The sequence below is a fragment of the Mesoplodon mirus genome (assembly GCF_964341445.2).
Source record: "Mesoplodon mirus genome assembly, chromosome: 5".
NCBI lineage: Eukaryota > Metazoa > Chordata > Mammalia > Artiodactyla > Ziphiidae > Mesoplodon > Mesoplodon mirus.
The window spans coordinates 7,551,032-7,578,032 of NC_138980.1; the positions used below are offsets into that span (position 1 = coordinate 7,551,032).

The 27,001-nt window shown below is 39.2% G+C and overlaps 2 protein-coding genes across 5 annotated transcripts in view; both read left to right on the forward strand.

The window, feature by feature from the left end:
* Positions 1 to 6,513, forward strand: part of HMMR (hyaluronan mediated motility receptor) — a 48,401-nt gene extending 41,888 nt beyond the window's left edge. For 2 of the 3 annotated variants that reach the window (XM_082620520.1, XM_082620521.1), the window contains exon 18: positions 5,451 to 5,610. In XM_082620520.1, coding sequence (XP_082476646.1) covers positions 5,451 to 5,536 — 86 coding nt within the window. In that variant the 3' untranslated portion in view covers positions 5,537 to 5,610. Of the gene's footprint in view, positions 1 to 5,450; positions 5,611 to 6,429 lie in introns of those variants that run through there. The other variant, XM_082620522.1, reaches the window with a different exon arrangement.
* Positions 6,514 to 11,610: 5,097 nt separating this feature from the next.
* MAT2B (methionine adenosyltransferase 2 non-catalytic beta subunit) lies at positions 11,611 to 27,001 on the forward strand. 2 transcript variants are annotated; one of them, XM_082621487.1, is made up of 7 exons: positions 11,611 to 11,768; positions 19,418 to 19,612; positions 20,953 to 21,067; positions 21,259 to 21,411; positions 24,040 to 24,233; positions 25,446 to 25,559; positions 26,077 to 27,001. In XM_082621487.1, exons 1-7 carry the CDS (start codon positions 11,739 to 11,741, stop codon positions 26,245 to 26,247), a joined length of 972 nt encoding a protein of 323 aa, XP_082477613.1. In that variant the 5' UTR covers positions 11,611 to 11,738; the 3' UTR covers positions 26,248 to 27,001. The 2 variants fall into 2 exon arrangements, with proteins under 2 accessions (XP_082477613.1, XP_082477612.1); XM_082621486.1 differs by lacking the exon at positions 11,611 to 11,768 and adding an exon at positions 13,970 to 14,124.

The following is a 27,001-nucleotide window of genomic DNA, read 5'->3' on the forward strand; positions in this document are numbered from 1 at the left end:
GCAGCAGTAGTAGTAGTAGTAGTAGCAGTAGTAGTAGTAGTAGCAGCAGCAGCAGCAGTAGTAGTAGTAGCAGTAGTAGTAGTAGTAGTAGTAGTAGCAGCAGCAGCAGCAGTAGTAGTAGTAGCAGTAGTAGTAGTAGCAGCAGCAGCAGTAGTAGTAGTAGTAGCAGCAGCAGCAGTAGTAGTAGTAGTAGTAGCAGTAGTAGTAGTAGTAGTAGTAGTAGTAGCAGCAGCACCAGCAGCAGTAGTAGTAGTAGTAGTAGTAGCAGCAGCAGCAGCAGTAGTAGTAGTAGCAGCAGTAGTAGTAGTAGCAGCAGCAGCAGCAGTAGTAGTAGTAGTAGTAGTAGTAGCAGCAGCAGCAGCAGCAGTAATAGTAGTAGTAGTAGCAGCAGCAGCAGCAGCAGTAGTAGTAGTAGTAGCAGCAGCAGCAGCAGCAGCAGTAGTAGTAGTAGTAGCAGTAGTAGTAGTAGTAGTAGTAGTAGTAGTAGCAGCAGCAGCAGCAGCAGCAGTAGTAGTAGTAGCAGTAGCAGTAGTAGTAGTAGCAGCAGTAGCAGTAGTAGTAGTAGTAGCAGTAGTAGCAGCAGCAGCAGCAGTAGTAGCAGCAGCAGCAGCAGTAGTAGTAGCAGCAGCAGCAGCAGCAGCAGTAGTAATAGTCCTGGCTTTCTGCAAAAGAAGATGATATCTAAGGGGAGATTTTAGATCTTTCAGAATTCAGCTCTGGTATGAGTGGACTGCATTCCTGAGGGAGTGCCAGTCTACAGTGTATTGAAGGTGTGGATGAGGTCTCTTTGGGAGGAATGAGCTAAACCTCGGTCTGTTTATTAAGCCTCCAAACTTTTTTTTTTTTTTTTTTTTGTGGTACGCGGGCCTCTCACCGCTGTGGCCTCTCCCGTTGCGGAGCACAGGCTCCGGATGCGCAGGCTCAGCGGCCATGGCTCACGGGCACAGCCGCTCCACGGCATGTGGGATCCTCCCGGACCGGGGCACGAACCCGTGTCCCCTGCATCAGCAGGCGGACTCTCAACCACTGCGCCACCATGGAAGCCCAAGCCTCCAAACTTTTGCCTTAAGGTTTTTGCCATGTTGCCTGCCAAGGAACATGCAGGGCCTGGCCTGTGTGTGTTGGGCTGACAGGTAAAAATCCAAGTGATGAGAAGCTTGGGCCATGTCTAGTTCCACTCAGGCCCTATCTCTCCATAATAGCCCTTAACCGTGAATACCCATCCATGCTCCACACTACTGACAAGAGGGGATTGTCTGCAGTTTGGGATGCCCTGCCACCTTCCCCACTATCCCTGGAACCCTTCTACCACATCCTCTCTTCTTTTTTTTTTTTGCTGTACGCGGGCCGCTCACTGCTGTGACCTCTCCCGTTGCGGAGCACAGGCTCCGGACACACAGGCTCCGCGGCCATGGCTCACGGGCCCAGCCGCTCCGCGGCATGTGGGATCTTCCGGGATCGGGGCACGAACCCGTGTCCCCTGCATCGGCAGGCGGACTCTCAACCACTGCGCCACCAGGGAAGCCCCACATCCTCTCTTCTTGCTGCTATTCATGACTTCTACATGAACACCACATTATACAAGGTGGGGCCCAGGAGGGTGGAGGCCGTGTAAAAGATAAGGCCCCAGAGTCTAAAGACATTGAGACATCTACTCTCCTTACAAAGGTTTTAGTTAGGACTCCAAGTCTAGCTCATTCAATAGTCCTTGAACTTAGAAGTCATCTGAACCTCAATCACAAATCAAATTTTGTCAACAAGATTTTCTGGAGACTGTTCCAACAGAGAGGGTGGCTTCAATACCTTCTATCTCCAGCTCAGTCACAGTAACGTTTATCCATTTTCCCTGAGCCGGAATTGACTGATTCTCTCCCTCCCCCATTCACTTCACAATCCCTGTTAGCTCTAGATTCAAGAGAATAACAACAGCCGAAAAAATATTTGCTGTTTCTGTGTACTTTCACTTGAATCATCCTAATTCTCCTCCTGGCTCTACAGATGCTTGCCATCTGGGTAGGAAAAATTAAGGAAGTGCAGTTAAGAAATGTAAAAACCATGAAGGTTAGTATTTCAAGATCTTATCCCACCATGCTACACTTCAAAGCTCACGTTGAGGGGCTTCCCTGGTGGCGCAGTTGTTAAGAATCCGCCTGCCAATGCAGGGGACATGGGTTCAGGCCCTGGTCCGGGAAGATCCCACATGCTGTGGAGCAACTGGGCCTGTGCGCCACAGCTGCTGAGCCTGCGCTCTGGACCCCACGAGCCCCAACTGCTGGGATCTGCGCGCCTAGAGGCCATGCTCTGAAACAGGGGAGACCACTGCAATGAAAAGCCCACACACCACAACGAAGAGTAGCCCCCCGCTCGAGGCAACTGGAGAAAGCCCTTGTGCAGCAATGGGGACCCAACGTAGCCAAAAATAATAAAATTAATTAATTAAATAAATTAAAAAAAAATAATCCACTGACATTAGGACATTTAAAAAAAAAAAGCTCACGTTGAGAGAAATGACCAAAGGAAGAGAAATAAACGTAAAATTTGTGAAAGCCAATAAATGTTTATTGACATGTCTAAGCTAGAGATACTTAAAGCCACCTCTGAAAAAGGTACATAGTATGGCTCTTTCTCCTTTGTTAGTTCTCATTTACTCTAACCCACTGTAGTTTGGTTTCTGTCCCCAGTCCTCTGTGAAGTCTCCTGCTAATTTCTCCAGTGAATTCTATCTTGCCAAATCCAATGGACACTTCTCTAGTTCCACCTTACTCTAATCCACAACTTCCTCTTTCTTGAAAGCTCTCATCTCTAGATCGCTGAGGCCATTTCCTTGGTTATCCTTTCACCTGTTTCTTTCCTCACTCCTTTGCTGGACCATCCTGCACTAGACTTGTAACTGTTGGAGTGAGTAAGGGATTAACCGTTTCTTCTTTATCCACACTCTCTTCCTACATGAGCTCACTGAATTTCATGAATTCAAACACCATCTTTACCACTTTGCCGCATCCGATGTGATAATTGATTTAGATGAGGAACATCAATGGAGGCAATTAGGTAAAAGTTGTTAGGTTTCAGGATATTTACAGATTCCAAAGTAGGACCCCAAAGATTACTTACTATTGCAAAGGGTAAAAAAAAGTACCACTCTAACAAATGGGAAAACATAAAATCACTAATATTGAGATGACCTTTTGTCATCTAATGTGATACAATATGGAATACACAGCATCGTCAATCTAATCAAGTCTCAAAAAAAATTCACTTTACAGAAAACACAAAGCTTAGTGGAATATTAAATGACTCCCTGAAGAAAATAATCAGATAATTGGTATCATCATTGGTATCTTCAAAAAGCCAAAGCGACGGAAAAAAAAGTAGAAATGTCTGCACAAAAACCTGCACACATATGTTTATAGCAGCTTTATTCATAATTGTCCAAACGTGGAAACAACCAAGATATCCTTCTGTAGGTGAATGGATAAATAAACTGTGGTACATCCAGACCTCCAGACAATGGAAACTCATTCAGCACTAAAAATTACTAGCTGTCAAACCATGAGGAGACATAAAGCAGGAATCTTTTTTTTTTAAATTAATTAATTAATTAATTTTTGGCTGACTTGGGTCTTGCTACACACAGGCTTTCTTGAGTTGCGGCAAGCGGGGGCTACTCTTGGTTGCGGTGCATGGGCTTCTCATTGTAGTGGCTTCTCTTTGTTGCGGAGCACGGGCTCTAGGCACGCGGGCTTCAGTAGTTGTGGCATGCGGGCTCAGTAGTTGTGGTGCATGGGCTTAGTTGCTCCGCGGCATGTGGGATCTTCCCGGACCAGGGCTCACACCCATGTCCCCTGCATTGGCAGGCAGATTCTTAACCACTGCGCCACCGGAGAAGTCCTAGAGGAGGAATCTTAGATGCATATTTCTAAGTGAAAGAAGTCAATCTGCAAAGACTACGCACTGTATGATTCCAAATATATAACATTCTGGAAAGGGCAAAACTATGGAGGCAGTAAAACGATCAGTGGTTGCCAGGGGATGAAGGGTGCGGTGGAATAAATAGGCAGAGCCCAAGATTTTTAGGACAGTGAAAATACTCTGTATGATACCACAGTGATAGATACATGTCATTATACATTTGTCTAAACCCATAGACTGTATGACAGCACAAGTGATCCATAATGTAAACTATGGGATTTGGGTGATTATGATTTGTCAGCGTAGATTCATCAGTTGTGACAAATGTACCACTCTGATGGGGGATGTTGATAATGGGGATGCTGTGCATGTGTGAGGGCAGTGAGTATTTGGGAAACCTCTGTAACTTCCCCTCAGTTTTGCTATGAACCTAAAACTGCTCTTAAAAAAAAATAAAGGTTTAATTCTTTTAAAAAAGTAGAAGTGTTGATTTAGATGAAAATAAAACTAATAAGACATAATAACCAAACAAAATTTGGGTAGAAAGTATAATGGTATCCATTAAGCTATTCTCTAAACTTTTCTGTAAGTTTGAAAATTTTTATAATAAAAAGTTTTAAAGGGGACTTCCCTGGTGGTCCAGTGGTAAAGAATCCGTCTTCCAATGCAGGGGACGCAGGTTCGATCCTTGGTCAGGGAACTAAGATCCCACATGCCACAGGGCAACTAAGCCTGTGTGCCATAACTAGAGAGAGGCCTGCGTGCCACAACTAGAGAAGAGCCTGTGTGCCACAGCAAAGACCCAATGCAGCCAAAAATAAATAAATAAATATATTTTTAAAAAAGTTTTAAAAATTTCCCCACATTAGCTAAGAAGTGATAACATATAATTTTAGCTCAGGCCTCTCCTCAAGGTCCTGACTCATGTATCCCTCGTTCCTTATCACCCTCAGCTGATGGCATTACCACATACTTCACTGAAAATTGAAGCAGTCAGACAGGGACTTCCTCATCCTTCCTCTATTAAATTTTCCAACATAAATACGTATGTACTCATATCCCCTGCCTTTACTCCTTACAAGGTGCAGCACCTTGTATTATTCTTCAAATACAGTAATTCCAAGGGGAGGATTATGCTTCTCACCTCCATTGATGTTAGGCTGGGCCATGAAACTCGCAGTGTACCTCCCTTTAGGAGAATTATACATCCCCGCCCTAGTAAATGTGAGTTGGTCAATGGCCCTGTTTCCAAAAAAGATCACATCCTGAGGTGTTGCAGCTTAGGACTTCAATATATCAACCCATAACACCTCCCACTGGTTAATGGATCATGCCCACTATCATATAAACATGATCTAATATTGGACCTGCTAAAACAAAACAAAACCTAAAACCCAAACTTACAATTCTCCTGGGATCTTCTATCACTCTCCAGCTTCCATGCCTTTACTTAACCCCTTCACAGGAAAAGTACTTGGAAGAATTTTCTACAGTATTGGCATCCATGTGTTTATTTTCCATTCTCTCTCCTCACCCTTCAGTTGAACTTCTGTACCCTCACTCCACCAACCTGACAATTCCAATGGTCACTTCAGAGAATTTGGCAATGGTCACTGAATGGTGGTGATGGCTGCACAGCTCTGTGAATCTACTGAAAACCATTAAATTGTACAATTTAGAAGGCTGAGTTTTATGGTATGTGAATTATATATAAATAAAGCTATTTTTTAAAAAATCCTTAAGCAGAGTGCCATCTTAAGTTGCTTAGAAATATGTTACCTCCTAGAATGCAAATTTTCTTCCCTGTACAACATAAAAATAGTCTGACACAAACAAAGGCTAGTTTTGGTCGGTGTTTTCATCTTCAACAATAAATATTTTGAATATTTGTTCTTTAAATATACATACTTCAATTTCGCTATTAGCAATCATCAACAGAAACAGACTCTCTCTACACTTTTTCTACTATTCTGCCTTTTCCTATAGTGATTTCTTTTCACAGTTAAGATGTGCTGTCTCTTCAATCACTGGTGCTTAGAAGAGCAAACCAGTTATCTTTAGCAACAGAATAATGACAAACACATACCTTATTAATTTGGATTGTTTAGAATAAAGTCTATTTTGGGGAAAAAACAATCAAAAAATATTATATTCATGTACTTACACAACGGAGAATTTAGTAAGAATGAAATAAGTTCACCAATAAATTCTGCTTTTTTTTTTTTTTTTTTTTTTTGCAGTACACGGGCCTCTCACTGTTGTGGCCTCTCCCGTCGTGGAGCACAGGCTCCGGACGCGCAGGCTCAGCGGCCACGGCTCACGGGCCCAGCTGCTCCACAGCATGTGGGATCTTCCTGGACCAGGGCATGAACCCGCGTTCCCTGCATCGTCAGGCAGACTCCCAACCACTGCGCCACCAGGGAAGCCCAAATTCTGCTTTTGATATTGATTTTAATCCATTCATTTACTCATTGATTCATATATTCAAAAAATATTTACAAAATATCCATTCTGTGCCAGGTGCTGTGTCTGGAGCTGATACAAAGAGGTGAAAAACTTAAGTTTATAGTTGAGTGGAAGGAGACAGACTTGAAGTAAATGACGGTAATCACACATAAAAAACGCTAAAAAAATAAAGGTATAAAATGCTGTGAGAAAGGAAAACATGGAGGCCTAATTAAGATTGTGTGTGTGTGTCTGTGTGTCTACGTGTGTCTGTCTGTATGTCTATTTGAGGAGAGAGGCTGACAATGTGAGTGGAGTCAAAGGTGGGACAAAGATCATGTATGGTCATGTAGACCGGAAGTTATTGACAGGTTGTAAGAAAGTAGGAAAATAATCTGATCTATGTCTTAAAAAGGTTATTCAGTGGGTGGTGGTGTAGTGCAATGTGCAGAGATGCCAAGAATAAAAACCAAAGTTATCACAGTGGCCTAAATGGCCCAAACAGATCTCCATCCCCACATGCCCACCCCTCCCCTCTCTGGCTTCACCTCCTACCTCCCACTTCCCTATTTTATTCTTTTCAGGCACACTAGACTTCTTGCAGATGCTTGAGCCCATCAGGCTGCCTAGGCATGTGTTCTGTGCACTTGGTGTTTCTTCTGCCTGGAATGTTCTTTTATTAGATATTCTTGGAGTTACAGAATGGAGGAACCTCTTTTACCTGGCTTTCTGGGGTAACTGTAAAGCAGAGCCCTGGCTGGTTGACCTGTAGGAGAGGGAAGTAAAACTTCTTAAAGTGAAGCCACTGAGATCTTGGATTTAATGTGTTAACTTAGTGTAAACTAGCCTATCTTGACTAATAAATACAACAGTTAACATAACAGACAAAAATTATTAATTAAAAAAAATCTTTAAAGATTTTTCAATCTGTTAGAGCACTTAAAATAGTGTCAATTTCATTTTGTTGACTAATGGTGAGGTTGAGTATTTTGTCACGTGTTTTAGCCATTGAAATTTTGTCATCTTGAATTGCTTTTTTTAAAAACATATATTCAAGTATAATTGATTTACAATGTTCTGTTAACTTCTGCTCTACAGCAAAGTGATTCAGTTAAACATATATACATTCTTTCTCATATTCTTTTCCATTATGGTTTATCACAGGATAGTGAATATAGTTCCCTGTGCTATACAGCAGGACCTTGTTGTTTCCCTATTCTATATACAATAGTTTGCATCTACTAACCCCAAACTCCCAACTGAATTGCTTTTTAATATCAATATTCAATTTCTTATTTATTTATTTATGGCTGCATTGGGTTTTCATTGCTGCACGCGGGCTTTCTCTAGTTGTGGCGAGCGGGGGCTACTCTTCGTTGCGGTGTGCGGGCTTCTCATTGCGGTGGCTTCTCTTGTTGTGGAGCAGGGGCTCTAGGCACGCGGGCTTCAAGTAGTTCTGGCTCATGGGCTCTAGAGCTCAGGCTCAGTAGTTGTGGCACATGGGCTTAGCTGTTTTGCGGCATGTGGGATCTTCCCAGACCAAGGCTCAAACCCATGTCCCCTGCATTGGCAGGCGGATTCTTAACCACTGTGCCACCAGGGAAGTCCAATATTCAATTTCTGTTTATTGGCTTTTTCCCTATTGATTTTCAAAAGTTCCTTATGTAGCATGGCAATTAGCTCTTTGTCTCTCATGCATCACGTATATTTTCTCCCAGTCTCTCTTCTGATTATGTTAATTATCATTATTGTTGTTGTTATGCAGATATTTACAAAAATCTATGTAGTCTATTTTCTTGATATTTTCACTTTTGGTTTCTGAATTTCATGATATGCTTATAAAAGACTTCCTCACTCTAAGATTATTCTACACATTTTCCTCTAGTACTTTTGTTCCATATTTTGGTTAAACTTTTTTAATCTGTCAAGAACTTACTTTAGTATAAGTGAAGTAGGAATCCAGCCTTATTTTTTTTTAATTAATATTTATTTATTTATTTATTTGGTTGCGTTGGGTCTTAGTTGCGCCATACAAACTCTTAGTTGCGGCATGCATGTAGTATCTAGCTCCCGGACCAGGGATCAAACCTGGGCCCCCTGCATTGGGAGCTCAGAGTCCTATCCACTGCACCACCTGGGAAGTCCCCCAGCCTTATTGTTTTTAATGATTCATTTTTAATTTATTATCTTTATCCCCTAATAAATTCCCATATGCATATTTGAGTCTAGCTGAATTAATTAGTGTAATAGTATCTTTCACATAAACCTGGGAGGTTAAGAGAAAGAGCAGGTTGGGGGGCAAGATGAGGAATTAATATTAAATTTACTTTCAGTTTCTTGTATCTGTGAGTTTGATATGTCAGTGGAATGTCAGGTATAAATGCCTTTTAGGCATCTAGAATGTGGAAACTATGGTTTGGGAGAGAGTACTGGTCAAAGCCATTTGTGTGGGTGTCAGAGTCACAGAAATGGGAACAGCTGGGATGGGGGAAGCAGAGGGTAATTTACACAGGGACACAGGAGGCTGTAAAAAGGAAGAAACAGAACTCTTTGTTCTTGTCCTTTGGTATCACGATAACTTAGAGATGGATTTCTCAAACTTGAAATATGTATGCGTACCATGTCAAGGAAAATTTTTTTGATTTTTAAAATCCTAATGAGTTTAGAAATTTAAAAACTGTCCATTTATTTCATCACTTGGTACCAATGCAATGGTTAACACTACCTCAAACTAGTACCCTGGAAGTTGTTGCCTATGTCTAAGGCTGTGACCCAAATGATCCAAAATATGACTGTATTATTGTTTTTAAATTGAGGTATAAACTACAAACAGCAATACAGACAGTGAGATAAACAGATCTTAATTGATATAGTTCGATGAGTTCTGATAAACATGTATACTCATGTTACCCACACCCCTATCAGGATATAAATCATCTCCATAACCTCAGAAAGTTCATTTATGGCTGCAACAGTCAATCCCTACCTTTCCCTAAGGCAAGATAATTTCTTTGACCATAGGTTAGTTTCACCTGTTTTAGAGTTTCACATAAATCAAATTATACTGTTTTGTGTCTGGTTTCCCACATAGTATAATGATTTTGAGATTCCTTTGTCAACAAAAATTCATTGAACAGTCAACTTAAGCAATAAAAGGGAACTTTATTTGAGCCAAACTGAGGATTATAACCTGGGAAACAGATTCTCATAAAGCTCTGAGAACTGTTGCTCCAGTTAGAAGTTGAAAGCACAGTCATATACATTTTTGAGACAAAGGCTTATACATCAAATGACATACTAATGTTTACATAAAGTTCACCAAAGGTACATAGTCCACGTAAGCACATACAAAGTGAGCAGTAAGTCACTAGACCCCTTACAGAGCTGGGAGGGAACTTTATTCTTTTAAAAAGTCACATTGCTAGCATCAGAAGAAAGGAAAAAGCTATTGATCTTTACAGTCGAGCAAGCACTCCCATCTTTGATGCGCTCTGGTTAATGTGTAATACAGATGCACAGTGCATATTAGGGAGGGAGGGAGGAGGCCGAAGTGGACACACAGAGAGAATTTTATGTTTAATTTTCCTTGTCTTGCCTTAGAATATAAAATTTTATTTCATTACATTCATATGGTTCATTACTTCGCATAGTTGAGTAATATTCCAAGGTATGGTTCTACCACAGTTTATCTATCCATTCATCTATTGATGGATGTTTGGGTTGTTTCCAGTTTTAGGTTATTTTGGGTTTTTTGTTTTGTTTTATTTTGGCCACATGCAGTATCTTAGTTCCCCAACCAGGGACTGAACCTGTGACCCCTGCAGGGGAAGGGCGTAGTCCTAACCACAGGACAGCCAGGGAATTCCCTAAGTTATTTTGAATTAATCTGCTGTGAATATTCTTGTGCAAGACTTTGTGAATATATGCTTTCATTTCTCTTGGGTAAGCACCTAGAAGTGGAATTTTGGGTCATGGGGTAGGTGTATATTTGACTTTATAATAAACTGCCGAACAGTTTTCTAAAGTGAAACTAACAATGAATGCCACTAACAATGAATGGCATTCTAATTGCTTAAAATGCTTGTTAGCATATAATGTTATCAGTCTTTATTTTAGCCATTCTGTTAGGTATGTATCTCAGTGTGATTTTAATGTTCATTTCTCTGATTTTGAGCATCTTTTTATGCGATTATTGGCCATGATGTCTTTACTTTGTAAAGTGTCTGTTCAAAACTTATGTCCATTTTAGAAATGATTTTTAGAAAACTATTAAGTTGTAGGAGTTTTTTTAAGTATTCTGAATATGTCCTTTTCAGATATATGTATCAAGATTATTTTTCCCAGTCTGTTTTATTTTTCTTAATATTGTCTTTTGATGAACAGAAGTTTTAAATTTTGATGAATTTTAATTTATCAATTAAAAAAGTTGTATATTCTTCATCACTTATAGACCCTCTACATGCCTCATACAGTTTACCACATGCTGTGTACTCTGAGTAGAATATAAAGAGTTAAGTGACTTTTTTTAAAGCTCTATCTGAATGGCAATTTTTTGTTGGTTGTTCTTAAATTGTTACAGAGCCTTAATCCAGAACAGTGGTTCAAAATTTAACTGAGCATATTCATCACCCTTGAAATTGTTAAAAATAGGATTGCTGGGCTCCACTTGATCGTGTTTCATGGGTTCTCGGATGTTGGCAGGTCTGGGAATCACTGATCTAGGAGTCCTTAAAGCTCGGCCAAACTTAAGGCTACTCCACCTACCACTTCCTCAAACAGAGGGCAGGACACTGTTCATGGAAATAACCTGTTGCGTTTTAATTTCCTCGTATTGTTACCACCAGTGCCTTTTACCATCCTTTGAAATAGTTAATTAGAAAGCACTGGTTGGGAAAGCACTAGCGAACTTTACCAAACGGATTCTGTTGTAATAAGGCATAACTCAATAAAATATTTCAGAACAGAAATCAATTGCATAGTCTGTGTGCTTTCCAACTGCTGGCTCTTGCTTTTCTTTTGCAAGAGAAAACTGCAACAAGTTTTCACAGGAAGTTTTTGTTGTTACATCTTTATTTCTTAAAAAAAAAAGTTGGTTTTCCTAATGGTTTTGATAATGGACCTTCATTTGGCTGGCAATAAAACATGAAACTTCTCATTGGGTATTTTCAAGATTGCCACGGGGAATCAGCTGCCAGTTTACTGCAATGTGGAAAACTGCACGAGATTCTGGGATTGGACTCAAAATGCTAATTTCAAAGGTCGAGTGAAGCTGTGGCTCACGTTTTCGCGTGCCTGCGCTCTCTGCAGGCAGAACAAAGACCCAGCCCGAGGAGGCAGAGGCAGAGACCCATCTTAAATCTTTTTCCTGAGATAATTTTGGAATCATGCCTGAAATGCCGGAGAACATGGAACAGGTAAGAGTTAGCTATTCAAGAAAATAAGCATTCTGGAGTTAAGAGTTTCTTTAAAAGAATCCCAATGAAGGTCTGGTAAAAGCCGAAAGGGTGTGTAAAAAAACAAATAAGTGTCATTCATTTCTTTAAAACGTGTAACTTTGGGACTTAGAATAATAAAGCAACTTTAATTATTGACGCTGTATGGAGAGCTCAGCTAAGTCTCAACTGACAAAAATAAAATCCAAAACAGAACAGCAGTTTAAATGCAGTGATGTAGGTGAAGGTCCTATATAAATAACGATTTTTATCTATAGTTGTGTGCTCCAGCTTTTCTTTGTCTTGGCATGAAATGAATCTGCTAACCTAACTTTTATCTCCAGATTGCTGTCGTTAAATTTATAGACTTAGCCACCACAGGAACTTGGATATTGTCTGTGTAACAGTGGCGTTTTTATTCACAAAGAAACTTTCATTTTTAAAAAGAATGATTAAAACCCATACACGAACATGTGCCCCTGGAACCATACCCACGTTTTATCTGGCAAACATGAAACCAGATCCTCAAACGCAGGCAAGTAAACTCTATTTGTTCCTCACTCTAGATAGGGCTGCTCTGAGACTCAAAATGCTAATTGCATATGCATGACCTTAAACCGTCTTCGCGTTGAACACATTTTTTTTTTTCCTGGAAAGATCAGACTGCATCACACGTTGCAACTAGAAACTTCACAAAAATTCCAGCTCCTTAAAGAGAGGAGGATCAAGAGGATCTTGAATCCGCTCTCCCAAAATCCACCCACACATTTTCTTTGTTGTTTGCAGATTATGCATGGTTTAGTGTTTGGGGCATTCTTCTCAAGGACTCTAAATAATGCTAAATTGATTAACATTCTGGATTAAAACATGGGGGGTCTCAGGCTGTCTTCTGTTACCGTTCCAAAGAAACTTTATGCTTATGCAAATAAGGAAGTGAGTTCTTGTTGGGGTTTGGGTAGGAAGGAAAGTCACGGGACTCAGATGTGGAAAAAAAATTTTAAAGGCTGCTTAGCGTTGAGCTCTAAGATTAAACCAAAACAAGGTTTACGAAAATAATGTTTTAGAAAGATCCAAACAGTAATCACGTTTGCGGGCGACTTTTAAGGTCTTGGTATCCTGTATGTCTGGACAAGAACACTCAAGACTGTAAGGTGGAAAGTTGGCGAAACCTATGCGGTCCATGCTCTGGTCCCCGCCCCCCCCCCCGAGTAAATTTCATAAGCATCTCGGCTGGCCGGGGGCTTTTCGGATTTGAACTGGAAGAGAAATCATTTGTAATTAAGTGCTAGGTCAGCCTCAACGCTTAGAGCTGTCTTTGTCACTTTAAAAAAGCGCGATCCAGGTGGTAGAAGGTTCAGTATTACTATATTCCCCTGGTTCCTTTAATTTTCCTTGGTAGCGGAGTTTCGGCTCGTGTAGCCCGACGCTGCAGCCTGAAGGCGGTGCTTCTCAAGTGATCTGGACTCCCGTTAAATCCACCAGAAGTCCCAGGCTCTACTACCACAGCTCATTCTGCAATTACTGGTAAAGTCCGAGAATCTGCGTTTTGAAGAGGCACCCAAATAATTCATCCCCCAGCCTCCCACATCTTTTTATTTTTAACTAGTCAAAATTAGTTCGACATCTTTGGAATTTCACACGTACTACTTTTTAGCATCCCGGAAAGACAAATGGGTTCTTGAGGTGTTAATGACTCAGATACCAACACTTTTATTTTTATTCCAGTGTCTTTCTAAATCTCTCGAAAAACACTCTTAATGCTCTAGAGACACAGGTCCATTGTGCTTCCTCCCTTCCCCCTCACCCCCCCGCCTCCCCCCTCCCACCATGACTTTAAACTATTTTATCCCACTTTATGTATTACGTGCCCAGTAGATTCTTATGCACTGCGCAAGTCTAGGCGATCCAATTCAATCCTTACCTAGTCGAGAAGGAAAAACACACAAAATAAACAACTCCTCCTTCCCCCCCGCCCCCGGCCCCAAAACAAAACTCGCATTCCTTGCTTAAGACCAGCGCCTTTGTTTCCCTTTAAGAGTTGGCGCGTGGGCTGGGAGCGTCCCGAGCGCGCCAGTCCCCTTTCTGGGGCGTCGGCAGAGCGTGGCCAATCAAGGGGCGCGGTCTTGGCGGCGGAAGCCGGAAGCGGTGAGCGGGGGCTGGCCCGGACCTAGGGGAGGCGGGCCGAGGGCGTTAGAGCTGCGGACCGCGGCGATCCTGGGCTGGGGGAAGTGGCGGCTGCTGCGGCGGCGGCGGCGGCGGCGCCAAGACGGCGGGCATGGTGGGGCGGGAGAAGGAGCTCTCTATCCACTTTGTTCCCGGGAACTGCCGTTTGGTGGAGGTGAGGGAGTCGGCCCGGGTCTTGGGGCGGGGAGGGGAGGTGCGTCTCGTAGGAACTGAGTGTACTGAGGGGGACGAGTCTTGCAGCGGGCGCTCGAGTGGTTTTCCAGACGCCTCCTGCCGGAGTCGGAGGCCCCGGGCGGCGAGGGCGGCGCCGCCGAGTTTGTTTACTTCAGTGCACACCCTTCTGTGTTTTCTTTTTCAGCCGCTGTGACGGGAAAAGAGTAGGTTGGGTTTCAGTTTCGAGCCTCCTGTCTCCCCTCCCGGGAACGAAGAGGGGTTTTCAGAGCTGTTTCAGTTTTGATTATTTCTAAATTTCTTTTTCATCCTTTGTTCGTATCCTTCGGTGTTAACAGTTCGTATCCCTAAGAAAGAAGGGGCCAGGTGGCTTTTCAGAAATAATAACAGGATTGGAGTTGAAAAGTTAATGAACTCGTCACTGTGTTATGCACTTTACATGAATTATTTACTTTAGTTCTCATATTTATAAGGTACTGGTTTTGTTCCATTTTACAGATAAGAAAATTGAGGCTTAGAGGGCGAGTCCTTGGCCCAAGTTCATTCAGTAAGGTTACAGGCGGGATTCAAATACAGATCTATTTGAACCACTACGGAGGTTGCATAAACGAAAGCTACTACTGTGTTTGGAGAGCCTCCGTTCTCTCCTGTTTCATTCCAGCCCCCCCAGCATTCATCAGTCCACAGAATATATCTAGCACTGGGGATAAGAAGAATTTTAATGTCCAGGCCAACATATCTTAAGGATATAAGAGAGGACATAGGTGATGGCTATTTTTGATTATGCAGAATTTTTACGCCTTCAAAATATAGCATATTTAGTGTTTTGAAATCGTTTTGGTATTTGGGGGGTAAGTTTAGAATAATGGGCAATTTAAACCTCTCTTTTGTTCCTGTGTACCCCAAACAATGCTGAGTGCTGTAATGTTACATATTGTTTATGTCAGTGTATATGCGCACATGTATGTATATACAGCTTAATCAGTTTTCACAGTAGGAGTTCAGTAGGCTAATAAAAATGGATTTTCCTTCAGTAAAATTGCACAACCAAAAGCTTGGCACATGTTTGCTGCTCTCAAAACCGGAATTAAAACTTGCTCGTGTCTTATAGTTTATGTCTGAGAAATAGACTGTAGTGGTTACTGTTAATAATACTGACTGGGGTACAATAGGGTGCCAGTAGGAGTTAGACAAGTGTCACCTAGGTATCTAAAGTTTTTTAAAGTCCAGGAGTATCTCCTCAAAGATCTGCCTCAAGGGGAATGTTGTAAGAATCATATAAATCAGTGTGAAGCTTTGCCAAATTGAAGAGGTTCTAAAAATAGCAAAGTATAATTACATTTACCACTAACATTTAAGAAGATCTCTCTTTAGATATCTGTTTTGTTTCACTCTTGACTTTTTCTAGGACATTTTTTAGTAGAAGTTAATCCAAGTGTGCTAAAGTAGAAACCTCTTTTCCAGAGTACTGTGTAGACCATTTTGAAAGAGCCATTTATCTTCCATTACCTGTACAGTTTGGTATTATTTGATTTGATGGCGTAATAAGAGCTATAGCTCTTCGTTTATTTATATGCATTTACTTTTTCAAGTTTTTTTGGGGGGGGTTGTCTGTAAATCTGGTCACCTGAAGTTACTGAATTCTGTACATCTAAGAGCTTATAGGATAAGAGGCACATATGTTCAGGGCAACTTAAAGTGGTGTTTAATATTCCTGACCCATAAGAATAAAAATTGCGAAATAGACTTTTCAGGCAGACAAAGTATCTTCAACTCTTAATTATTCTTTGGGTTAACTAGACAGCTTTTTGTTCCTCTATTCAGAGTTCCTTGAAGTGTTTGGGCATTCCTGTGTTTTGCAGAACTAAAGTAATTTACAGAGTCATGGTCCAAAATAATTTTTAGAGGGCTATTTCTCCTCTTTTAAAAAGAAAAAAATCAAAATAGTGTGCTTTAAGAAGCTTCAGGTAGAGTTTTGTTTATACAAAGTCAAATATAGAAGAGATAGTTTTGTTTGGCCTCTTTTAATTTCAGAGTGATGCATATTTTATTTGCTAACCACCAATAAACTTGCAGTCCAAATGAAAACATCTTGTTGGGTTCGTATACTGGTGACAAAAGGTGCTCATTGAGTCTCTAGAGAGAACTGTGTGAAAAGAGGATAAGTTACTTTAAGTAAATGAACGTTCTTTCACTCTATTCAGATCCCTCTGTGGTAAGGATAATATGGAATTGTAGGACTGTAAAGCTGGAAGAGCCTTAGGCATCTTGTCCAAATGCCTCATTTCACCAGTGAGGAGTTAGATCAATAGAGATGGAGTCACTTCTCAGTGCTACAGAGTGTGGTTAATCATCATGAAACCGAGTATAAGTTCAAAGGATTGAGACAGAACTCAGTATGTATTTGGCTGGATGATAGAAGCAAAAGGGCCCAAGATCTGTTTCCAACCTTTTCCCTTTTACTGTGGGCAAAACCTTTAACATCTGTAGACAACGTTCCTCACTTCAGAAGTGATATCTGCCCTGCCTGTCTAATAGGACTTCTCCTGTGGTCAAAAGGTATGAGGTAGGTTTATATAACACATGATGGTTTTCAAATATGATTGTGCAGAATCATTTGTTTCAGAAAATGCTTGTACTTTAGATCCCTGCTCTTTTAATGTGGAAAATTCTTGAGCGTTGACATCTGACCACTAGGTAACACGGACTGTTTCATATTTTCTTCCAGGGACCTTACATATTATCCCAGGGTATAAGGATGTAAGGTTGTATTTTTTCCATGCAACCCCCATCCTTTTCTAAAGTTAAGTGGTATTATATTCCCTAAAGAGCCTTGCTGTGCTTGTAACTTAATACTGTATTTCATCAAATCTAAGAGGCTCTCGATTATAAGATTATCTGGGCTCTTATTTTAAGATGCACTAAAAAGCAAAAAACACTGCCAAACCATCTTTATTTCATTCATTTAACAGAGATGATAAATGAGGAAAACATGTGCTTCACAGAATCAGTGAAGTACCTAGAGATCTTATTTTACTGTTTAAGAATTTTGTGCTTACTGCAAGCATGATGCTTGTTCTTTAACTACTTCTTCTAGTTTTCCTTTATAAGGGCGAAAATGGGAAAGATGTTGTCGCTGCTAGAAAGGTAGATGGCAGTTTTTTGACTTCTTTGATTACGAGCTATCTTTAAGAAGGTCTTGGACTTTCCTGGAGTTCTCAAAGTTCAGTTTCCAAATCACCAGCATCAGCACCTGGAAACTTGTTACAAAGGCGAATTATCAGGCCTCATTCCAAATCTACTTGATCTGAAAGCCTTCCAGTCGATTCCTGTCCTCAGCGAATAAAGCCTGTGAACCACTGATCTAAGAACTCTTGTCTATTCCTTTCCTTCTTCAGAGTGAAGTGAGAAACTCAGAAGAAACCAGATCATAGCTTTGTTAATAGTATTTTCCCAGGGATCTTTATGGTATTTATCCTGTGTAAATTGTTTTCTGATTGTATCTCTACTAGACTTGGCATGTTTTAACCTCTTTACAATTAGAATCTTTGTAGAGTTGTTTTCTTGCCAGAAATTCAAAGAAAATATTTTGCTGGCTGAAATCCTTGTCTTTATAGATCATTTGGCTTAGAGCCAAGTTTTGCAACAGCGAGCATAGATGAATTTTTCTCTAACTTCTAAAATGTCTTGAAATTGGTTGAACTAAGGAAAAAATATCTTTAAGAACTTACCTTTGTACTATCTCTGTCAGCCCTTTCATTTCAGGTTTTTCGTATGATAGAAATACTTGATTTGGGTGGCCTTTTTTAAAAAAATGTATAGTCTTCTAAGTTAGCTGAATTGAGGGCTAGGAAAAAAAAGTCTTTTTGTGTGTACAAAAAAGGTTATTGTGTGCATATTTAAGATTTTTGACAGCTCAGAATTAGGTGACTATAAAAACATTTGAAATTTAAAAGGCCTCAAGTTGATAAAATTTAATAAAACTTGTTGTTTTTTGATAGTAAATGTTGACTTAATTCAAGAGTCTGAGGAAATTCGGTGTTACCTATCTTGGGAAGAAGAGAAAGTTCTTTGTAAATATAGAACTTAAATTGTTTCTTAAATAGTAGTTCCTTTTTAATTTCAGTGTGTGAGGAATTTTTCCTTTCACAATAGCAGCACAGACCAGTTTAAAATATTTATTTTTTTCTTATCCTCTATCTTTGTTTATTTGTTTTAACTGGTCTAAATAGGTAAATTAAGAGTTAATGCAGGAATATGGATGGTGGTGGTGGTATGAATTGGGAGATTGGGATTGACATATATACACTAACATGTATAAAATAGGTAACTCATAAGAACATGCTGTATAAAAAATAAATAAAATTTTAAAAAAGAATGTTATATGATGTGGAATCTAAAAAAATGATACAAATGAAAGTATTTACAAAAAAAAAAGAGTTAATGCAGGAATATTTACCAGTTTGGTTAAACTTAGAAAGAATGTTAGTGCTATAAGGACCAAATTTATTTTTCTTCTACATAAATTCCTGTGAAATGTGAATTCTCGAATTTGGACCTATCACAGTATGATAAAGTCAATGAGATTTGAAAAAAAAACCTTAAGATTAAAAGCTGAAGACCAAAAATGTCAATTTGGAAACATATCAGCAGAACATAGCCCCAGTATTTAATCAGGCCATAAAGTAAATAAGCTTAGAACTAACTGCATTTTTATAAACGTAAGAACGTAGTTGCTAATTTGGACATCATTGATCGTAAAAATAAGCTTTTCCATTATTACCACAGGAAATCTAAATCTATTTGACTAGGTGATTCCTTACAGTATCATCTTAGGTTCTTTTTCTTGCGTAAGATTATTAAAACTTTTTAAAAATAAATTTATTTATTTTATTTTTTATTTTTGGCTGCATTGGGTCTTCGTTGCTGCGAGTGGGCTTTCTCTAGCTGTGGTGAGCGGGGGCTGCTCTTCATTGCAGTGTGCGGGCTTCTCATTGCAGTGGCTTCTCTTGTTGCCGAGCACGGGCTCTAGGTGCACAGGCTTCAGTAGTTGTGGCGCACGAGCTTAGTTACTCCCTGGCAAAACTTTTTCTTAAGTGACACACTTACCCATGCATTTGGTTAATCTTTGTTCTAACTTAAGAATTGGCTTATAGATATGGGAAAGGAAGCATACAGTTAAGACTTGAAGTATTTAGTGAATGAAGATGGTGGCTGATTTCGTTGAGAGACTATTTTCAAATTAAACAATCCTTTTCTGCCCCCTTCACGTTTAGGAGGAAGTTAACATCCCCAACAGGCGGGTTCTGATTACTGGTGCCACTGGGCTTCTTGGCAGAGCTGTTTACAAAGAATTTCAACAGAATAATTGGCATGCTGTTGGCTGTGGTTTTAGAAGAGCAAGACCAAAATTTGAGCAGGTTAATCTCTTGGATTCTAATGCAGTTCATCACATCATTTATGATTTTCAGGTATGGTTTATTTTAACACATAAGTTAACTATTAATAATTGTCTGGATGACTTGAAAAATGCTCTTGTTCTCAAGGAAGTTACTGTACTTAAAGCTCTAACATATTAAGCAACAATAATATATAGTGCACTTTTTTTTTTTGGTATGGATAAGAATATGTCATCCTTAAAAAGATTAGGTTGAGACATAGGTTGACAAAAGGCAGAAAATGAAGCATTTTGTAAAATGCTTATGTTTGTGAAGTATTCTTCTAAGTACTACTTTCTATGCAAATCCTTTCTTAATATTATCTGTAAATCTTACAACACTGCAAAATATTCTCATTTGCATTTTAGAGATCACAAAGGCAAGAGTGGTTAAACCATTTGTTGGCGATGGTCACAGAAGACTTACAGAAAAATTTAGATTCTTTTACACCTCTGATCAAATCAGAAGTTCAGGTTCTTTCTAAAAATATGATCAAAGGAAAACCTGCATCAGAATCACTTGGGAAACTTGTTCTTAGGTTTCACTCTCAGAGATTTTCATTCAATAAGTGTGTGGTGGGGCCTAGGACTCTACATTTTAAGAACCATCCCAGCTTATGCACATTTAAGTTTGAAAACAGCTCAGATCATGCTTCCTCAAGCAATTGCTGAGGAGGAGGAAGTTGGGTGAGTGGGTACACGAGCCCTGCATGTCACTGATCTTCCCAAATCTTAGCTCTTACTCAGCTCCTCTGGGAAGTAGGTGCCCCTTCTCTACAAAGGACCCTCTGCATTCCTCTGTCCTGATGTAGGTCATACGGATATTGAAACAGTCACTTTACATATCTGTCTTTTGCATTAGATTGTGAAATCCTTGCTTCTCGCATGGTGCTTAGCGTATAGGTGGCATACTTAAATGCTCAACTGGGAATACAATTTTTATGGATGGTTAATCTTCTTTAAATGACTGGTTTAAGAGATTGGAATTTATGAATTTAATTTGCAATTGATATTCCTCTCCCTTTACCATAGACTTATTAAGTATTTAGGTCATGTTAATTACATAAATGATCGCTCTTTTCTCCTACCCAGGTTAGGGGGATGAAGCTTCTTTTGATTTAAAAGCATGGTTGTCAACAAGAGTTGTGTCTGATTTTGCCTCGGGATTGCTAAATTGCTCTTTCCCTTTCAGGAAGTTTGAACATTGAAAAAGGGAAGTGTGACAAAACTACATTAAAAATTACAATGATTCTTTAGTTGAAGGAATGTCGATTTAATAAACATTTTCTATGAATTAATTTACTGTTGGAAGGCTACAGTTCTTCTGTTTTATTCCTTTTTTGGGTTAAAAACACATCAATGCTGAACTCCCAGCCCCATGTCATAGTACATTGTGCAGCAGAGAGAAGGCCAGATGTTGTCGAAAATCAGCCGGATGCTGCTTCTCAACTTAATGTAGATGCTTCTGGGAACTTAGCAAAGGAAGCAGGTAATGATGTCTTTATAAAGTCTTCATAAGATATTGAGTGATCACTGAGTTTGTAAAGATTAAACTTTTGTAGACGGTTTATAAAAGATTTGTTATATATATGATGAATAAGCTGTTACAAATTCCAGTAAAGAGTAATGTCATGTAGTAATTTAGTAGATTCTTTTCTTTCTGTCTTTTTTCTTTTGTAGCTGCAGTTGGAGCATTTCTAATCTACATTAGCTCCGATTATGTTTTTGATGGAACAAACCCACCTTATAGAGAGGAAGACATACCAAGTCCCCTAAATCTATATGGCAAAACAAAATTAGAAGGAGAAAGGGCTGTCCTGGAGAACAATTTAGGTAAGACACATCTCTTTAGCCCCGTACGTGACTGCTTTTGAGGATTCCTTTTTGTTTATGATGTATATATATGTTTCTAATTAAAAAAAAAATTAGTCAAGGAACATAAATCATTGGAGAAAAACTAGGGAATGCAGTTAATAAAAAAGAAAAACAAGAATTTTTGAAATCCTGAAGGATTTATGAATCTTTCCAGACTTTTTCCAGTATCAGTGGGTACAGGAATATTGTTAAAGAAAACAAATCATACAGTACAAATTGTTGTAATCTTTCAAAAAACAGGTCAATATCATTTTTCTTGGGTTGCGGTATTCCGTTATTTGCATGTTTTTTCTTTTTTCCTGTGTGTGTGTGTGTCTATATACGCACACATAAATGTGCTGATTATAAAAAGTATATAAAGATTATAAAAGATTATAAAAAGAGTTCTCTCAATACTCCCTCAGAGAGAGAAGCACCGACTGTGCTTATGTATGGAAGTAGTTTTTTGAAGTTTTAAACCTGTGTGCACGTTGTTTTGTAACCTGGTTTTTCTCCCCCCACATACATGCATTTCAGTTCTTAAGGAGCCATCTCTGGAATATCTTTTTCATATCAGTAGCTGCATAATATTTGACTTAATGATTCCCTGCACTAAAACTCCTGCCTCAGACTTTACTACATCCCTGAGAAGCATCCCCTAATATATATACCATACTAACACATTTAGGGGTTTTTTTTTTTTTTGGTATTATAAATTATCCTTTGGAAATCATCCTTGAATATATTATCAATATATAGCTGACCCTTGGACAGTGCAGGGATTAGGGTTGCCAATCCCTGCATAGTGGGAAATCCATTTACTCCCCGAAGACTTACTCACAGCCTACTATTGACTGAAGCCTTACTAAAACATAAACGGTCGATTTACACATATTTTGTGTGTTATATGTATTTTTTTAAAATATAATTCCCAGGACAGTCACGTCTTTAACCTTTCCTTTCTTCTCTCTCTCTCTCTCTCTCTCTCTCTCTCTCTCTCTCTCTCTTTCTTGGCTGTGTTGGGTCTTCGTTGCTGCACGCGGGCTGTCTCTAGTTGCGGTGAGCGGGGGCTACTACTCTTTGCGGTGCGCAGGCTTATTGCGGTGGCTTCTCTTGTTGCGGAGCACAGGCTCTAGGCGTGTGGGCTTCAGTAGTTGTGGCACGTGGGCTCAGTAGTTGTGGCTTGCGGGCTCTGGAGTGCAGGCTCAGTAGTTGTGGTGCATGGGTTTAGTTGCTCCGTGGCATGTGGGATCTTCCTGGACCAGGGATCCAACCTGTGTCCCCTGCACTGGCAGGCGGATTTTTAACTACTGCGCCACCAGGGAACTCCCATTGTTGTCTTATATGATACAAAACACTACAGATGTTACACATATTACTAACACTACACATCAAAAATGAAAAGACAGTGTGAGAAGAAATTTGTATTTATTTACAGGTATGATTCAGGAGTTGATAAGGAGGAAGCAGTAATATGATTGCTTTATGGTAGCCTAGTGTAATCGATATGATTGTTTCATGGTAGCCTAGCCTATACACTAATGAATGAATCTTTGTAAAATTTAAATGGCATAAAGTATTACAGTCATATTCATAATACAGTGTTAGAAATGCTGGTATATTTTTTTCTAAAACCACTTATCTGTGTGGTAGACTGATAACAGAGTTTCTCCAATTATGAGAGAGAAGAGAGGCATGCTGTATGGTAATGTAACTCTTTGAAAACAGTTATAAAACAATAAGAAAACTAACACGTTATTAATTTTATATTAAAGGTCACTCACCTTATGCCTATGTAAGGATAGGCTGTCCACTTCAAGTCTTGTACGTGATGTACTACATGAAAAAAATCCACATATAAATGGATGCACGCAGTTCAAATCTGTGTTGTTCAAAGGTCGTCTGCATCTGCGCAATAAGTTAATTTAATTTTAAATAGTTTTTTTTAAAATTTCAGTTAAAGCATTAATTATTTAATCTGTTGTAACCCCTCAGTATTGACCAACATAAAATCGAAATACTTCATAATTCCTTAGTCAGTGTTTTCAAGGACTATGTGGTGAACACTCATATACCCTTTATATAGATTGACCAGTTGTTAATGTTTTGCCACGTGTTTTATATGTACACTCTTTTCTTCCTGAACTCATAGAGAATTAGTTGAATTTCACCCTGAAATACTTCACTGTGTATCTTCAACAAGGATGTTCTTCACATAATTACAATGCAGTTATCACACTTAGAAAATTTAACATTAATACAGTACAGTCTGTATAGGAATTTTGTCCCAGTAATGTCCTTTATCGCATTTATTTTTTAGGTACAATCAAGGATCACTTGTTGCGTTTAGTTGTCATGATCAGTTTTATTTTTAATGGCCACAATATTGAAGAAATTATTTAATTAATATAATTATAAAAAATACCCCACATGACAGAGACACTTAAAAATATTCAGGATCACATTTGTTAAATAGGTGAGCTGTGTCATTTTGGTATATTGCAAGTTTTCTGCGATGATGTTGTTTAAATCTGCACACTTTGATCTTATAGCAAGACTTAAGAACCAGTCAGCTTTGAAGTATTACCTGCTTTTATAACTCTCTAGGAGCTGCTGTTTTGAGAATTCCTGTTCTGTATGGAGAAGTTGAAAAGCTTGAGGAAAGTGCCGTGACTGTTATGTTTGATAAAGTGCAGTTCAGCAACAAGTCTGCGAACATGGACCACTGGCAACAGCGGTTCCCCACACACGTCAAAGATGTGGCCACTGTGTGTCGTCAGTTAGCAGAGAAGAGGATGCTGGTGAGAATCTAAGTGCTTTTTTTTTTAATAAATTTATTTTTATTTTTGGCTGTGTTTTGTCTTCGTTACTGCGTGTGGGCTTTCTCTAGTTGTGGTGAGCAGGGGCTACTCTTTGTCACGGTGCGCGGGCTTCTCATTGCAGTGGCTTCTCGTTGCAGAGCATGGGCTCTAGGTGCATGGGCTCCAGTAGTTGTGGCTCGTGGGCTCTAGAGCGCAGGCTCAGTAGTTGTGGCTCATGGGCTTAGTTGCTCTGCAGCATGTGGGATCTTCCCGGACCAGGGCTTGAACCCGTGTCCCCTGCATTGGCAGGCGGATTCCTAACCACTGCGCCACCAGGGAAGCCCTCTAAGTGCTTTTTAAAAACTTAACAAGGACACCAAACAAAAGCAGTTCAGATAGTAGGCTGTATTTATGAATAATAAAAGTATTCTGCTCTTACGTTTGATTTTATTTCTCAAATACCGTAGACCCCATCTGTCATTCTCTTATTGCAAGATAACTGAAAACTGGTATTTTTCTTCGAGTGACAAAATAATCTCCTAATGTCTTTTAAGAAGACTGTCTTAAATAATGTCTATTTAAGATTTAGGTAGTGGCAAAGAAGAACCTACATAGGGATTTATCATTTCAGCCAGTGTAAGAATAATTTGTCATTGTTTTTGGATATTTGAATAGTAGTTCATTTTAAGCATTTGAAAAAATAGAATATCCACAGAAAGAAAGATTAGAGGCTGATTTATTTTAGAATATTAATAGTAGCATGACTTTTTTTAATACATCAAAATTTATATATATATTAAAAAAAATATGTACCATGACAGTTTTTAAGGATGTTATGACCAATTAGCTCATCTTGAAAAATGGTTCTGTTAAGTTTTGGTTTTAGCTTCTTAGGGTAGTTGGAAATACTTGTTAAATTGGCCTCTGTTTCATAAAAATCTGTAATCATTTTAGGATTCCCACTAAATAAAATGGGAGCTACTTACATTTTTATTTAAAAAAATTCTTAAGGCTGAATTCTAGAAATTGCTTTTCTGGTTTAGCTGGGGATATTTATAGGAATTTGATTTTAGATACCTTGTGTGTAGCATTCCAGAAAGGAGCGACACATTTTATTTCCTGAACCTGCTTAAGTTAGTCTTCTTGTCAAAGTTGCCATCCCACTCAACTCAAAAGTTTGAAACCATTTTGAATTTTTTGTGTCCTTGTCAGGATCCATCAATTAAGGGAACCTTTCACTGGTCTGGCAATGAACAGATGACTAAGTATGAAATGGCGTGTGCAATTGCAGACACCTTCAACCTCCCCAGCAGCCACTTAAGACCGGTAAGTACATGGCATTTAAAACCTTCTTACTGGGAATTCCCTGGCCGTCCAGTGGTTAGGACTTGGCGCTTCCACTGCAGGGGGCACAGGTTCAATCCTTGGTAGGGGAACTAAGATCCTGCAAGCCTTGAGGCATGGGCAAGAAAAAAAATCCAAGCTAACCTTACAGTTTGGAAGTCCAGGTCTATCACTACAGTGTGTCCTATGGATAACATTTTTCTTGTTGTTTGGAAGTTTTGGATAACTTTATTTTCTGGTACTAATCAAAGTGAACTTTGCTTGTATTTTGGCAGTTTCTATTGTTAATTTTCTCTAAATTACCATGTATAAAGAAGCCCATGAGTATTGGTGAAGTTTATAGAAAAAGTATTGTCTTGATTGTGGCAGACATTTTATTTATTTTTCCAGGGATCAAATCTGATTTCGTGCACCGAGGGCAAGAGGGCAGAGGGAAGTAGAGAATATAAAACTTCAGCCTGAGGCTTCTTATTTTTGATGATTTGTTTTTGTTTTAAAGATAACTGACAGTCCTGTCTTAGGAGCACAACGTCCGAGAAACGCTCAGCTTGACTGCTCCAAATTGGAGACCTTAGGCATTGGCCAGCGAACACCATTTCGAATTGGAATCAAAGAATCACTCTGGCCTTTCCTCATTGACAAGAGATGGAGACAAACGGTCTTTCATTAGTATATGTGTGTTGTTGTTTTTTTTAAAGGAGAAGTCAAGTATGTGGCACTTTTTAAAGAAAAAAGGAAATAGTTTTGTACGAGTGCTCTTTAATTGTGACTCATGACCTTTCAGGTAAACGATGCTCTTGCACTAGTGAAACTGTCTAAGGAAACCAAGGGCAGTAATGCCTTGTTTGAAGTAATGAGTTTTCTGTTTATCATTTTGTTCTGGCTTAACTTGCTCTTTGAATATAGTAAATTATGATTCTCAAGTATTTGAGAGCCAGGATGAAACACATCTGCTGTAGACTTTTTTTTTTGGATGAAATGCATTGTTCATTCCTATAAATAACTTCTACATTTTCAGGACTTTTGCATCTGTTGATCCTTTTATGTTTTAAAGTATGTTAAATAGTATAAAAACCATTGGTGTTCATTATTTGCTTTGCTTGAGCTCAGATCAAAATGTTTGAAGAAAGAAACTTTATTTTTGCAACTTAAGTGTAGTTTTTATGCTTGAGATGTTTCAACTTGTTATGTATATTGGAACTCCTGCAGCTTGATGCCTCCTGCTTTTGTAGCAGTGAATGGTGAGCCTTTGAGAGAGAGAACGTGTGTATGTGTATGTATTTTTTTAATATATATGAAACTGTCCTTTTCACTCCATGTCACTAAGTGATATTTCATATGTGTGGTTATACTAATAGTAATGGGCCTTGTAAGTCTTTTGACCATTCATGAATAATAATAAATATGTACTGCTGGCATAGTAA